Source organism: Dama dama, chromosome X, assembly GCF_033118175.1.
Source record: "Dama dama isolate Ldn47 chromosome X, ASM3311817v1, whole genome shotgun sequence".
NCBI lineage: Eukaryota > Metazoa > Chordata > Mammalia > Artiodactyla > Cervidae > Dama > Dama dama.
Window position 1 is genome coordinate 38,558,652 of NC_083714.1, and position 15,714 is coordinate 38,574,365.

Here is a 15,714-nt window from a genome sequence, read left to right on the forward strand (position 1 = left end):
GGGACTTGGTGATGGACAGGGAGGCCTGCGCGCTGCGGTTCATGGGGTCACAAAGAGTCAGACACAACTGAGCGACTGAACTGAACTGAATATTTAAAAGTATCAAAAAACTCCAAATTAAAACAAATTAAATATTGAACATGAGCTATACAATAGTTCATTTTATTTATTTCTTTTTAACTCGACGGAAGTTGTCTTTCTCTTTTTGACTGCACCACGTGGCATGTGGGATCTTAGTTCCCTGACCACGGATCAAACCCACATCCCTTGCATGGAAGGGCAGAGTTTTAACCCTGGGCCACCGGGGAAGTCCTCAACTGAAGTTTTTATGATCTAGTCTAAGTAAAGAATCATTTTGTGGGAGGGAATATGAAATGCAAGGCATAAACTGTTCAAAGATGGGTGTGTGAGCTAAGTCACTTCAGTCACGTCCGACTCTGTGTGACTGTACGGACCATAACCCACCAGACACCTCTGTCCGTGGGGTTCTCCAGGCAAGAATACTTTAGTGGGCTGCCATGCACTCCTCCAGGAGATCTTCCTGGCTCAGGGATTGAACCCACATCTCCTCCATTGGCAGGCAGGTTCTTTACCACTAGTGCCACTAGGGAAGCCCACCTTTCTTAAATTGTGCATATGTATTTTTGATGACCTCAATTTATATGTGAAAAAATTTTTATTGGTCACTTTGATTTAGACCAAGGGCTTTACTTTTTATCAGCAACTAGGAAGATTTTCTTCTTCTCTGTGGTGAGAGTTTGCAGGAACCTGGAATGCAAAATTTGGAAAGTTGGTATACAATATTTAATCCATGCAAAGAATTTGGATAACATGCATACAACTTTATTGAAAGAGCTTAAAAAATAGTCATTTATTTTTTGTGTTTTCTTTCTTTCTCTCTCTCTTTATATATTTATTTATTTTTTTTGGCAAGGATGAGGACATTACACATAGTTCCTAGAATTTATGGTATTGAAGGATATAGAAATCTCTAGACCTTGAGCATTTATTCTGGAGTTTTACACAATATATGCAGTTTATGTTTCTAAAGTTTTCTGGGTTCAAGTTCTTTTCACATATATCTGGCTGTCACGAAATACAAGACCCAAAGCACATTTAGAATCACTTACCTGGAGGGAGTTTGAAGTTCCTCCAAATCTTTTTCACATCTGTTGTACTCTATTGTTCATTGATACAGTCTAAAACATACTAGAAACAAAAAAGCGGCTGCATATGCAGCATTAAAATTTACCCTGGCTTTCTGATCCATGAACAAACACTACCATGATAAGGCCAAGTAGAAGCCATGGGAGCTCTCTTGCCTCTTAAATGCTAGAACAGGTCCTGCATCTAAAGTGGGCAATGTGGCTGTTACGGTGCTCTGTTGGTATTCTGCTTTGGTGACCCTTCTTAGAGGGGCAATTTTCTTCTCTGTAGGACCACCTGTGCAGTTGGGGTACCAGTGGGGAAAACCCGGATATCTCTACATCCCCAAGCCAATTCAAGGTGCTTGTCAGTTCGTTCAGTTGCTCAGTCGTGTCCAACTCTTTGTGACCCATGACCTGCAGCATACCAGGTTTCCCTGTCCATCACCAACTCCTGGAGCTTGCTCAAACTCATGTCCATCGAGTCAGTGATGCCATCCAACCATCTCATCCTCTGTCATCCCCTTCTTCTCTTGCCCTCAGTCTTTCCCAGCATCGGGGTCTTCTCCAGTGAGTCGGCTCTTCACATCAGGTAGCCAAAGTATTGAAGCTTCAGCTTCAGCATCAGTCCTTCCAATGAATATTCAGGGCTGATTTCCTTTAGGATTGACTGGTTTGATCTTACTGTCTGAGGGACTCTCAAGAGTTTTCAGCATCACAGTTCAAAAACATCAGTTCTTCGGCACTCAGCTTTCTTTATGGTCCAACTCTCACATCCATACATGACTACTGGAGAAACCATAGCTTTGACTATGCGGACCTTTGTCAGTAAAGTAATACCTCTGCTTTTTAATATGCTTTGTCATACCTTTTCTTCCAAGGAGAAAGCATCTTTTAATTTCATGGCTGCAGTGAGTTTGGAGCCCAAGAAAATAAAGTCTGTCACTGTTTCCATTGTTTCCTCATCTATTTGCCATGAAGTGATGGGACCAGATGTCATGATCTTAGTTTTTTGAACATTGAGTTTTGCTCATGTCAGTAGTTCAAAAGAAATTATAAGTGAGATCCCCAATGATTCTGATTTGTTATTTGTTTATTTCCATGCACTCTTATCAACTCATGAACTATTTCAATTCAACTCGAGACCTGAGTTGGCTGATGAGATGACTTTGGGTTAAACTCATAGGTGAGATTACTAGAAGGATTTGTTGTATTTGTGCATTTTATTGGCTTGTGAACTAATTCAAACATCACTGAAGCCCTTAGTCAACTGTAGCATGATTGATGTGGAGGTAATCTAATTGCTTTTCTTTTATGTGACCTATACACATGCATGTGACCTGTAATGGCAATTTGAATAATCACCTTTGAAGCCTTTGGATTTGGGTTTGTCTTCTCAACCCACTGTGCTAACTCCAATATCACAGTATAGGAATTACTCACTGTTACCAGGCAGATCATGTAATAGTTTGGATTTGGGTTGTATTTCTGAGCTTCTGTTGCATCTTCATATTTGTGTTCATTTCTTGTCAACTTGCTGCTGCTTATTCAACTCCAAATGTTGATAAAACCCATAGTACTTCAATCAACTTGACCAAAGAATAGAAGTGGCCTGAAGCCCTTAAGATTCACTGATTTTTCTCAGTCTCTCCCATCAGTCAGGCACAGCAGCCTTACAGGATGATGGAAAGACCCATTGTAGACTCTGTTCTAATATCAGCTTGGGGACTACAGGTTGTGTAGTCAGGGTGCCAAGCTCGAAGGATGTAGAATGCAGTTTTAACCGAGAAGCAGGCTTTTAGCCAGGAACCAGATTGGGCTTTTCTCCCCTAGGACCCAGAATAGATGGCCTTGGGAACCTGGAGTTAGAGGTAAAAATGAAATCTCGCATGATTCCAGATGAGTGGTTACCCCAGATGTTTGCAGTTTACAGAACTCAAGGGGAAGAACATTTCTACTAGAGGAAATGGGAAGTGTCATCTATAGCTTCTGTATAATTATTTGCCCTTGATTCTTTAATTTGTATGTCGTATTTTGCCTTGGTGGGATTTAAGGTTAACCTTAAGTCTATAGATTTCTGAATCTCAAAGAATCACAGCAGCTCTGCAGAAGTCGTGAACTTCACCCTGAAGACTTCAACCCAAAGAAGTCCCATGACTTGGGGCCCCAGACTTTGGACTTGGTTTGAGCATGGGGTGGTTTTCATTGCTTATAAGGTGTGCACTTGTGCTTATGCAAACAATCCTGGAATCTTAAGTATGGGGAGATATCAGAGTATGTATATACTGTATTTGTATCCCACACAGTGCAAGGCAGTGTCTCAGGCTGATTGGTCTCCCCAGCAGGACCTTTTTTGTGATAACTTCCTGCAACCTTCGTTTTCTGTGTCACTAAGTCTCTGGGCATAGCTACCTTGTTTGATTATTTGTCAGCTTTCCCTCGTTGAACCAATCTCAACATCTGTCTTATCAAATTTGGAATTTGGGACAGGTCCACAAGACTGAATGATAGCTTGCTGAATCTCATTAATGCTCTTTTATTACAGAGAACACTATTTAGAAGACATATTGTTGATTTCTCCTGAACTCTTCTTGTTTCTGTGCCTGTGAAGCGGTTTTCTGCTTTTTTTTTTTTTTTTTTTGGTATTTTATAAAATGCTTATATTTTCCCTGTGATTTGTTGTTGTTGTAAGCTCCCACTTGTAAATTTTTGTTATTCACAATGACTATAAATGTGATCAAAAAAGCTTGTGGTCTGCCAAGTACATTATCCAATGTTTCAAGGCAGAGCTCTGAGTTATAGAACCTAATGCATTGAGAGATTTGGTGGCAAGGTGTGGACTCTCCAGGTCAGGATTGAAGTTATCTCCTAAAAAAAAAAATAAAGTATAAATGGACTTTAAAAAAAAAAAAAGTCAGTAGGTAATCTAATACCTTCCTATGAGAAGTGGTCCCTTTGGCCACTTCTTGAAGGCCATAAAGAAATATTTGGGCATTGTGGGGGTGGAAGGGACATCTTCTACCCCTGCTAGAGGAATGGCAGACTCTCAGAGGCCTGTAGCTCACCAGCCCAGAAGTCCAGAGAGCATGGACTGGAAGCAAGGGGTGCAAGGTTAACTCCTGGTCAAGCCTGCATTCAAACTCTGGTCCCCAGAGTCTGGAGTGTTTATCATTACACCACACTACCTGGTCTTATAAAGTCGTAGTAAGGGTACAGAATCCAAAGAGGTAAGTTAGTAACAGGTTGTTTTTGGCATTGTTTGTTCCTAAAATTTAATACTCTTTCTACTGCTTGTATAAAATTTCCTGTTAACTAAAACTGCATGTCCTCTGTACAGCTTGCCATGGTTTCAACATTCATCAAATAGCTTTATCACTGTGGTCAGGAAACTCTTTCCCCATGGGAGAGGAGAGCAAAACTGTGCCAGTCTGTCTTGGCTGCAGCTGTGCCTGCTGGGTGGTCTGCCAAGTACATGGGTCACTTCCTAGGATTTCCTGATGACTTGGAGTTGCAGGTGTCAGCAACTCCATTCCAGCTATTTAGTCTAGAGGCCCCAAGCCGAGCGTCCCCTGGTCTTTCAGAGCAGCTGGGACTTATCTCCTTATTATTTATTACCCAATCTATGTTAAGGAGTGGGCCACCCATTAGCATAGCATCCCCATAATGTGTGCCCCTCTCCCCAGAAAGTCTCTGAAATGTTCTGAGGGGGAATTTTGTAAGGGACTGAAGGGTTAGGTGAGTAGATGGCTGGCGACATTTGGGGTATTGCTATTAACCTGACTCCATTTCAGAACACCTTCTTGAGCTTGCAGAGCTTATAGTGAGAGTCCGGTAATGAATTTTGTCCCATTCAGATACAGCTTGCACTACCCATATCCGCTGGACGCCAGTGATGAGGGAGTGTCGCCGGAGGTGGGAGGAAGCTACCCAAGCATTTGGTGTCTGCCCTTGGCCTCACTGTGACAGTTTTGTGAGTTAAGGTAACCCTGGCCTGAGAAAGCCTGGGGCACATCAAGGAGGGAAATGCTGCTATTGTATTTCTATACACAGTTAACTGCCACAGATCAAGGAGAAGTTTATGTCTTTGTTTCCATGAAAGCAAGGAAATTTGAAACTGGGGACGTCTTTAGGAATATGAGTGATCTCAAGGAGCAGAGTAATAATTGTCCTCATTTATTGAGGGCTTTATTTTATTTTATTTTATTTTGGTGCCAAGTTCTGTGTCACTCACTCTTTGTAGCATCTCATGTAATAGTCACTGCATGCCCTGTTGGTAGAAGATATCATCCTCTCAAGTAATATTTACAGGTAAGATGTGAATTATGACTGGGAATCTATGTGTCTTACCCAGGCCCCAGGCCCTGAACCACTAGTTTCTGCTGATTTTAAAAATGAGATGAAGGTTTCAGAAGGTAGAGAAGGCCTGGTCCTCTGGGCCATTTTACAAGTGAAAGTAATGAATGCCAAGGTCCGCCTCTCTGCACCACCACGCAGCTGGGCAGTCTCCTTGAGCGCCTCACCTCCCTACCTTTGACTCTATACTTAGGCGACACTCAGCCTTCTCACTCGCTTAGTCCTCAGTTGTGTCCGACTCTTTGCGACCCCTGGACTGTAGTCCGCCAGGCTCCTCTGTTCATGGGGAATTCTCCAGGCAAGAATACCGGAGTTGGTTGCCATTTCCTCCTCCAGTGGATCTTCCTAATCCAGGGATCGAACCTAGGTCTCCCACATCATAGGCAGATTAGTTACCATCTGAGCCCCCCGGGCCAAGTGTCACTAATTTAGAAATAATCTTTTGTCTTCAAAATTCACTTTACCCTAGACCTTCTTCCAAGATATTTGATTAGAGGAAAGTGAAAGAAAGTGAAAGTCACACAGTTGTGTCTGACTCTTTGCGATTCCATGGACTGCGGCCTGTCCTGCTCCTCTGTCCATGGAATTCTCCAGGCAAGAGTACTTGAGTGGGTTGCCATTTCCTTCTCCAGGGGATCTTCCCGACCCAGGGATCAAACCCAGGTCTCCCACATTGCAGGCAGATTCTTTACCAGCTGAGCCACAAGGGAAGATTAGAGGAAGTCCCTACCAAATTAATGATATTGACATGTGACTGAGTGTAAGGATAAATACTCCAGTTTAGGAAACTGTGAAATTGACCTGAAGGACTGAATTTAATGATGGATCTACAGGAGCAGGGAGGACTGACAGGGAGATACTGGAGTGCGTCCCTGTTGTGTGTCTGCGTGTGTGCCACTCCACAACCTGCCTGTGTAGTCCTCAGTATTCCTTAAAGGCAGGTGTACACAGAAGAGGGGCAGACATTGATAATAAACAAACCCATCTTGGAGTTCAAGTATAATAACTGGAGGTCAAGCCAAAGTGAGCATTCACTGGCAGGAGAGCTACCAACTACAGAGACCTCCAGTGTGGATCAGATCATCAGCAGGATGGGGAAAAACACATTTCCTTCAGGCTCCTCTCATCCACACTGTTGAGTATTTTCCTCATGCTGCACACAGGGTCTAGAAGACCTATCAACTTTACCCCCACCTTTCGGAGGCCTGGTGAAGTCAGACCAACAGTGAAACTGAAGACACACTAGTGAAAACCAGAAACTCATCACGTTACCTTCTCCAACGGCCAGAAAACCCTTTTAGTGACTCTGATGGGCTCTATGATAAGCAGTTAGTGTCCATCATCTTCTTTTACACTCCTAGTAATCTGAAGAGCTAGGTGCTATGTTATTTCACAGAGAAGTTAAGCTAATGGCCTAGGGACACACACGGCTCATAATTTCAGAGTCAAGATTTGACAGCATGTGTTTATACAGCTCATGTGCTCTTACCTACATAACATCTACATAGTCATAGGACTTTGGGGGTGGCGTGGAAGAGTTTTGAAACATTGTTTTAAAAATCATATTAATTAATGAGACTGTAGAAAATAAAAAGGGATAGAAGAAATTCACTTCATTGTTGCCATCTAAACCCCTAAACTTTTAGTATTTTGTAGTATGTTCCTATGGGCTTCCCTGGTGGCTGTAAAGAATCTGCCTGCAATGCAGGAGACCTGGGTTCCATCCCTGGGTCAGTAAAATCCAATGGAGAAGGAAAAGGCAACCCACTCCAGTATTCTTGTCTGGAGAATTCCATGGACTGAGGAGACTGGTGGGCTACAGTCCATGCAGTTGCAAAAGAGTTGGACATGACTGAGTGACTAACACATGCACACAGTATGTTCATACAGTCCTTTATTTGCTGTTATAGTTATTTATGTATATATTTTCATACACTCTACTGTATACACAGTTTTCTATATTTGTACTCAATGCATCATAGTGTTCTCTATGGTATTTATTTTTGTAATCTAAATGTTTTCTTTAAATAATAGCATTTTATTCTTTCTGCCTATAAAAGTGGTTTGTTCCTCACTAAAGAGAATTCAAAATTCAGAAAGGCACAAAGAAGATAATAAAGAATGAACTCTAATTTCACCATGCAGAGAGAACCATTTTAATGCTTTATTTTTCATTTTTAAGACAATTAAATATTTGGGTTTATTTCCTTTCAGTCTTGCTTTTTTAAAACATATCCACATACTTTTCTTTCTTTTTTTTCCCCACATACTTTTCTTTAAAAAGAAACTGGGATCACAATGTGCATGCAATAATTTGATCATGCTTTTTTTCACTTAAAATACTATCAACAGTTTCATATGTTATTAAAACACCATTTAAAATGCTTGTGTGACAGTATGGCACATAAAGAACCGTTGATTTATTAAACTCATTATCTAATTGTGAATCTTTCGTGTCTTTCCAGTTAAAAATAATTTTTAGATGCTATCTCAGTAAGTATTTCTTCAAGTAGCCATTTCAAAATTTCTGATTAATACCTTAGGATAAGATCCTAGTCAATGAATTGTTGTTCAAAGAGTATAAACTTTTCAGAAGCACTCTATTCATATTGTTAATTGCTTTCATGAATGGTTGTATCAATTTATTCTCTCATCTCCAAGATAAAATGTCTGCCCATTTTAATTGCTGCACAGTTTGCTATTTTTGATCCATTCTTATTACAAATATGGCTCCCATGAACATCTCCAGACCAGGGTATTAAGGCACCAGACCTGGGTTGAATTCCTCTTTCACTTATCAGCAGACCTTGCACATTGGTGCCTCAGTTTCTTCATCTGCAGAATATAAAAATAACAGGGCCTCAAAAGGTTGTGACGTGAATTGACTAATTATTAGTTCAGTCAAAACAATGTGCCCTTTGTCTGCATTCTGAATTTTTCAGTTCCCCCATTTAATAAAATTATTTGATCTATAATCTATCCTGATTTTATGATCACTGAGCTTTTTTCAGCTCTGAGGTTCTATGAAGTAAAATGGAGAAATTTGCAACAATCACAGACAAAATCCACTTACTAACATATCCTTACCATGTTTGGCTATCAGAATACATTTAAGAGGATTTGTTAAAAGGCAGAGTACAAGTGAAATAAGTAGATTAACTTACAGTATCATGTAAAATGAGTTCATTTTCTTTTTTCTGTACTCCCAAGTAAGGAATGAAAAGTAATCAACACAGAAGCTTCAAATATAACTATCTAAGTTGTCATTTAGTGCCAGTTAGCTCAGTGGTAAAGAATCTATCTTCCAAACAGGAGACATGGGTTTGATCCCTAGGTCTGGAAGAGCCTCGAGAGAAGGAAATACAACCCTCTCCAGTATTCTTGCTTGTGAAACCCCATGGACAGAGGACCCTGGCAGGCTACAGTCTATTGGGTCACAAAAGAGTCAGACACAAATTAGCAACAAGTTGTCATTTACTAAAATTCCAGTGTTTTTGTAAAACTTTTCTCTATCTTGTCTTTAGCTCTCTCTCTCTCTCTCTCTCTCTCTCTGTGTGTGTGTGTGTGTGTGTGTTACTCACTTCATCATGTCCAATTTTCTGAGGCTCCATGGAATGTAACCTGCCAGGCTCCACTGTCCATGGGATTCTCCAGGCAGGAATACTGGAGTGGGTTGCCATTCTCTTTTCCAGAGGATCTTCCTGACCAAGGGATCAAACCAGCATCTCTTGCATCTCCTGCATTGGCAGGCAGGTTCTTTACTGTCTGAGTTACCAGGGAAGCTCCTGTCTTTAGGTTCGGTTCAGTTCAGTTCAGTTGCTCAGTCTTGTCTGACTCTTTGCGACCCCATGGACCGCCAGAACTCCCTGTCCATCACCAACCCCCGGAGTTTACTCAAACTCATGTCCATTGAGTCTGTGATGCCATCCAACCATCTCATCCTCTGTCATCCCCTTCTTCTCCCACCTTCAATCTTTCCCAGCATCAGGGTCTTTTCAAATGAGTCAGCTCTTTGCATCAGGTGGCCAAAGTATTGGGGTTTCAGCTTCAACATCAGTCCTTCCAATGAATATTCAGGACTAATTTCCTTTAGGATGGACTGGTTGGATCTCCTTGCAGTCCAAGGGACTCCCAAAATCTTCTCCAACATCACAGTTCAAAAAGCATCAATTCTTCAGCACTCAGCTTTCTTTATAGTCCAACTCTCACACCCATACATGACTACTGGATAAACCATAGCCTTAACTAGATGGATCTTTGTTGACAAAGTAATGTCTCTGCTTTTTAATATACTGTCTAAATTCATCATAATTTTCCTTCCAAGGAGTAAGCATCTTTTAATTTCATGGCTGCACCATGAAATTAAATTAAATTCACCATCTGCAGTGATTTTGGATCCCCCAAAAATGAAGTTTCTCACTGTTTCCACTGTTTCCCCATCTATTTGCCATGAAATGATGGGACCAGATGCCATGATCTTAGTTTTCTGAATGTTGAGCTTTAAGCCAACTTTTTCACTCTCCTCTTTCACTTTCATCAAGAGGCTCTTTAGTTCTTCTTCACTTTCTGAAACAAGGGTGGTGTCATCTGCATATCTGAGGTTATTGATATTTCTCCCGGCATCTTGATTCCAGCTTGTGCTTCGTCCAGTCCAGCATTTCTTGTGATGTACTCTGCACATAAGTTCAATAAGCAGGGGGACAATATACAGCCTTGATGTACTCTTTTCCCTATTTGGAACCAGTCTGTTGTTCCATGTCCAGGTCTAACTGTTCCTTCCTGACCTGCATACAGATTTCTCAAGAGGCAGGTCAGGTGGTCTGGTATTTCCATCTCTTTCAGAATTTTCCACAGTTTGTTGTGATCCACACAGTCTAAGTCTTTGGCATAGTCAATAAAGCAGAAATATATGTTTTTCTGGAACTCTCTTGCTTTTTCGATGATCCAGTGGATGTTGGCGATTGATCTCTGGTTCCTCTGCCTTTTCTAAAACCAGCTTGAACATCTGGAAGTTCACGGTTCACGTATTGCTGAAGCCTGGCTTGGAGAATTTTGAGCATTACTTTACTAGTGTGTGAGATGAGTGCAACTGTGCAGTAGTTTGAGCATTCTTTGGCATTGCCTTTCTTTGGGATTGGAATGAAACCTGACTTTTTCCAGTCCTTGTGACCACTGATGACTTTTCCAAATTTACTGGCATATTGAGTGCAGCACTTTCACAGCATCATCTTTTAGGATTTGAAATAGCTCAGCTGGAATTCCATCATCTCCACTAGCTTTGTTCGTAGCGATGCTTCCTAAGGCCCACTTGACTTTGAATTCCAGGATGTCTGGCTCTAGGTGAGTGATCACTCCATCGTGATTTTCTGGGTCGTGATCTTTTTTGTACAGTTCTTCTGTGTCTTTAGGTAATTTCCCCCAAATCGATTTGAATAGAATGTACAGAAAGCCAGAACTCTGACTATGTAGGTTAAATATGCATTACCCACTGAATGCCTAGGTAGAATGCAATAGGAGCTTTGGCAGTGGGGAGCTGTCTCCTAACAAGATAGCTTTGTGAGTCCCAGGAAACACCAGACCTGCTCCCACAAGGAGGCTGATCCCTTTCCTTGACCTGTTAAATGTCACTTCCTAAAGCCCTTTTGCCTCTGGATATGTCAGGGGAGTGTGTGATTTCCTCAGTTCTGTCTCACCACAGCAAAGATTTGAAATGGTGGACCAGTGTTACAGCTTGGTTACAGCTCAGTTTTATTTGGCAAGCAAAGGATAGTACACCTTCAAGGTGTGAGGGTGGGCCGACCCAATAAGAGAGGTCTCAAGGGTCTTGGCTTCCTCCTCTCATCTGTTTGTCTCCTCACCCTGAGCCTGCCCTATGTAAATTGGGCTAGCCAGGAGGGCTGTTTGTTTCACCTGAGGTTCTCACTCTGGTCCTCAGATTTTCTTTTGTTCCATTTTTGTGGGCTTTTTCCTTTCTTTGTCTTTTAGCCACCGCCATTTTGGACTCCTTTTTCCTATTCTAACTACCTAACATTCCCTCCTCAAGAGATGGAAGGCCCAAATCTTTGGGAATAGGGGCGTCGAAGTCTCACTGGCTACTTCCTGCTGAGCTGGGATGGCGAGGGGCATTGGGCCTCCCCCTCCTGCTAGTCTCAAGCCTCAGAGTCCTCATGGCAGTGTCCATCTAAGGGTGAGTGATATTTTCTGGGGTCAGGTGTAGTTTTATACATCCTTGTTGAACTGGTACTACATGTTGTAGCTTGTTGACCTGGCCAGAGACAAAATGGGTTAGACAATTGATAATATATGGAGTGATCATAAGCAGCATCAATATGGTGATAACAGGGATTAGTAGGGGTATTAGTCAACTCCAATTCCCCCTCTCCAGGAGAAGGATCCCCCAAGAGAGATTGTAGCAACCCCAAGAACTCTCCAGCTCATTCTTTGAGATTCTGAAGGATCTGAATGTTTTTCTTGAAGACTGTGAGACTTTCTTTAACTTGGTTGGAGGTGTTACCCAGAAACAACATGTCTCATTCAAGATGGCTCAAGTCCCTCCTTGTTCAGGGATCAGGGGATCTATCTCCTGTCTATTTGGAGTACAACCCGTGCCAAGCTGGGTTGGCTCTTTAGAGCTATTCTGAGAAGTCTTATCCCCAGAAACTTAATTTTGGCAGTGTTCATTAGAATGGCACTCATCTGTAGTCCTGAATAGGTATCTGAGATCTCCCATGGGCTCACAGGTGTATTGAGTGTCCTCTTCTGTTTTCTTCCATGGCTTGACTTGTGAGTAGTGAATCCAGGAGACATGTCCTTGTACCTTGACTGCTGGGGTGGTAGAAAGTATTACAGGGTAGGGGCCCTTCCATATGGGCTGGAGTTGAGCCTCTGGGGACCCATATTTCCAGACTTTAATTAGGACTTGAGTCCCTGAAGCATATAGTGGTGGCTCTTTAGAAACTTTGGGGTCCTGGTTAACACCCCACAAGCATGTATCTTTTTGGAATTGCCAAATGGTCATGGTATAAGACCAGAGGGTCTGAGCCTCTGGATCTAGGAAGAAGTCATTGACATAAATGAAAGGTCTCCCATATAGCATCTCATAACGACTAAGACCAATCTGTTCCTTAGGGGCAATACATGTGCAGAGGAGAGCTATTGGTAAAGCCTCCTTCCATCCCAGGGAGGTCTCCTGGGTTATCTTTTTTATTGCTGATTTTAAGAATTGGTTGGCTCTTTCTACTTTTCCTGAAGACTGAGGCCTCCAGGCACAATGGAGATAATAAGTAACGCCCAATGCATTGGAGACCCCTTGGGTGACCTTAGAAGTAAATGATGTCCCATTGTCACTTTGTAATGACCTTGGCAGACCAAATCTCGGAATGATTTCATGGAGTAGTTTTTTTACTACCTCCTCAGCCTTCTCAATTCAGGTGGGAAAGCCTTCAATCCATCCTGTGAATGTATCTATCATGACTAGTAGGTATTTATACCCTTGAGAAACTGGCATCTGGGTGAAGTCCATCTGCTAGTCCTCTCCTCAGTAGGCCCCATGCTATTAGATGAGTTGGGCCAGCTGGGGTCTTTGAGCTCCTTGGTGGTTGTTTAATTGGCAAGTGGGATAAGAGGAGACCACTTGCCTTATAGTTGTTGGAGGCCCGTTCCTCTCAAAGACCCTTCTAGTAATCTTTGGAGGGCCTTCTCCCCTAAATGAGTGATGGCATATAAGGAGTTAACCAACTTCCATTGGAGGTTCCCAGGCAGAAAAAAAAAAAAGAGTCCCTCCTTTTGGAACCACCCCATATGATCTTCTTGAAAGCCCTCACTCTAAGCTTTAAGAGTCTCACCTTCAGTATATGAAGGAGTTTCTGGCAAATTAGCCTGTGGAACTAAGGTGGCCACCCCTATTAGGTCATGGTTCTGTAATGCTGCTCTCTTAGCTGCCTGATCAGCTGCTTGGTTCCCTTGTGTCACTTCTGTGCTCCCTTTTTGGTGTCCTTTACAAAGGGAAACTGAAACCTCAGTGGGCAGATGGACTGCCTCCAAGAGCCTAAGGATTTGATCATCATATTTGATTGGGGACCCTCGGGTGGTCAAGTAGCCTCTTCTTTTCCAAATAGCAGCATGTGCATGTAGCACCAGAAAGGCATACTTGGAGTCAGTGTAGATGGCTACTCTTTTTTCTTTTCCCAGCTCTAAAGCTCAAGTCAGGGCTATGAGCTCAGACAATTGGGCTGAAGTACCTGGTGGCAAAGGTTTAGCCTCTGTGGTCTCAAAATTGGAGACTACTGTATATCCGGCTCTTCTTTTCCCATCCAAGACAAAGCTGCTTCCACCATTGTACCAGATTTCCTCAAGATTGGTCAGAGGATCTTCTGACAATCCCTCTCAGGGCTTTGTCCATTGGTCCGAAGTTTCTAGGCAAGAGTGAAAGGGGAGAGAGCCTTCGGGGGTAGGCAGGAGGGTAGCTGGGTTAAGAACCTCACAAGGAAATATAGTCAGGCCTGGATTTTCCATCAGCACTACTTACTATCTGAGGATCCTTTGATCAGACATCCATAAATGGCCTCTCCCATTCAGGAGTTGTTTCACTTGGTGACTGGTAAAAATAGTTTGTCCCCAAGAGAGTTTTAAAGTATCTTCTATCAGGACTGCAATAGTTGCAAGATTTTGAAGGCAGGGAACGATCTCTTTTCAAAAAGGGAATAGGACACTCAGGGACCACCAGAAACTGGTGGAAAAATATTTGTCCGTCCCAGCAACAAAGAAGCACTCGGGTGAATCTTTTCATAATTGTTTTTCCTGTAGCACTCAAAATGGTATAGGTTTGAGAGGAGAAGACTCCAGAGTAGGAGGTCAGGACAGAGTAGGCAGCCCCTGTGTCAACCAAGAAATTCTGGGACCTACCTGCCACATCCAGTTTCACCCTTGGCTTCACTCCCATGATGGTTATCTGTGACAGGCAGGCTGACAGGAAGGGGCCGCTTCAGTCCTATTGAACAATCCTGAGGGAAGGCTTGGCACTTGACCTTGAGGCTGTTGGGTCCCCAGAGCAGAGGGCCGTCCAGTGTCCCAACTGATGGCATTTATAGCAAGCCATTTTAGGAGACTTGTTATGGTTTGGACACTCTTTGGCCCAATGCCCCACTTGTCTACAGATAAGGCATTTGCCTGGTGCCTTGTCCTTCAAGGACTCGGGGTTTGCCATAAGGCTTCCCTGAAGGGCGGCCAGCATCTGGGCATGCCTTGTCTCTTTCCTTCTCTCCCTTTCCTGGGCCTTGGCCTCCCTCTCCCGTTCTCTGTTATAAATGGTATTGGTGGCTATCTGGACCATTTCATCTAAAGGGGCAGCAGGGTCTTGCTGCCGTAGCTGTTGTAACTTTATCCTGATCTTTGATGCACACTGGGACAGGAATTTGTCCTTTAAAATCACCTGTCTCTCGTAAGAGTCTAAATTCAGATTGGTAAACTTTTGGAGGGCCTCTTTTAGACTTTCCAGAAAGGCAATGGGGTTCTCGTTGGGCTCCTGAGATACTGCTGAGACTGGGCACAGTCCCACAACTCATAAGCTTCCTTCTATTTCCATGGGTGGACTTCCTTAGGGGTGAGTCTTTCTGAAGCTTATTCTACCCAGTATTGTTGCAACCTGAGAGCTGGGCGTCCCTGGGTCAGGGTGTAGATCCCCAGGCATGCTGAGGCATGACAAACTTCTGGAGATCGAATACCCAGGCAGGCAAAGGCATGTTGACCTCCCAAGAATTGGGTCCCTCGGCAGGTCAAGGCATGTCAACTTCCTGGGACCCCTGGACTGGCAGCTCCCTGAGCAGGTTGAGGCATGGCAACCTCCCAGAGACCAGATCCCTAGGCAGGTCAAGGAAGGTCCACCTCCTGGGGCCCTGGGCTGGTGGATCCCTGAGCAAGCTGAGGCATGACAACCTTCCAGGGACCAGATCCCTAGGCAGCTTGAGGCAGATCGACCTCCTGGGACCCTGGGCGAGTGGATCCCTGAGCAGGCTGAGGCATGACAACCTCCCAGGGACCAAATCCCTAGGCAGGTCAAGGCAGGTTGACCTCCTGGGACCCCAGGCTGGAGTTTGGCATCCCCAAGGTCTCCAGTGTGACTAGCACTGGGTAGGATTAAGGGGTTGTAGTCTTAACTCATTGCCAGTTTGTCCACTGCAGATGGGAATAGATACCATGATGTAAAGCAATCTAAGCC

The 15,714-nt window shown here is 43.3% G+C and overlaps 1 protein-coding gene across 1 annotated transcript in view; it reads right to left on the minus strand.

The window, feature by feature from the left end:
• Positions 1–3,974: 3,974 nt before the first annotated feature.
• Positions 3,975–15,714, minus strand: part of LOC133052095 (heparan-sulfate 6-O-sulfotransferase 2-like) — a 67,745-nt gene continuing 56,005 nt past the window's right edge. The window contains exon 3 of the mRNA XM_061136870.1: positions 3,975–4,013. Coding sequence (XP_060992853.1) covers positions 4,007–4,013 — 7 coding nt within the window. The 3' untranslated portion in view covers positions 3,975–4,006. The remainder of the gene's footprint in view (positions 4,014–15,714) is intronic.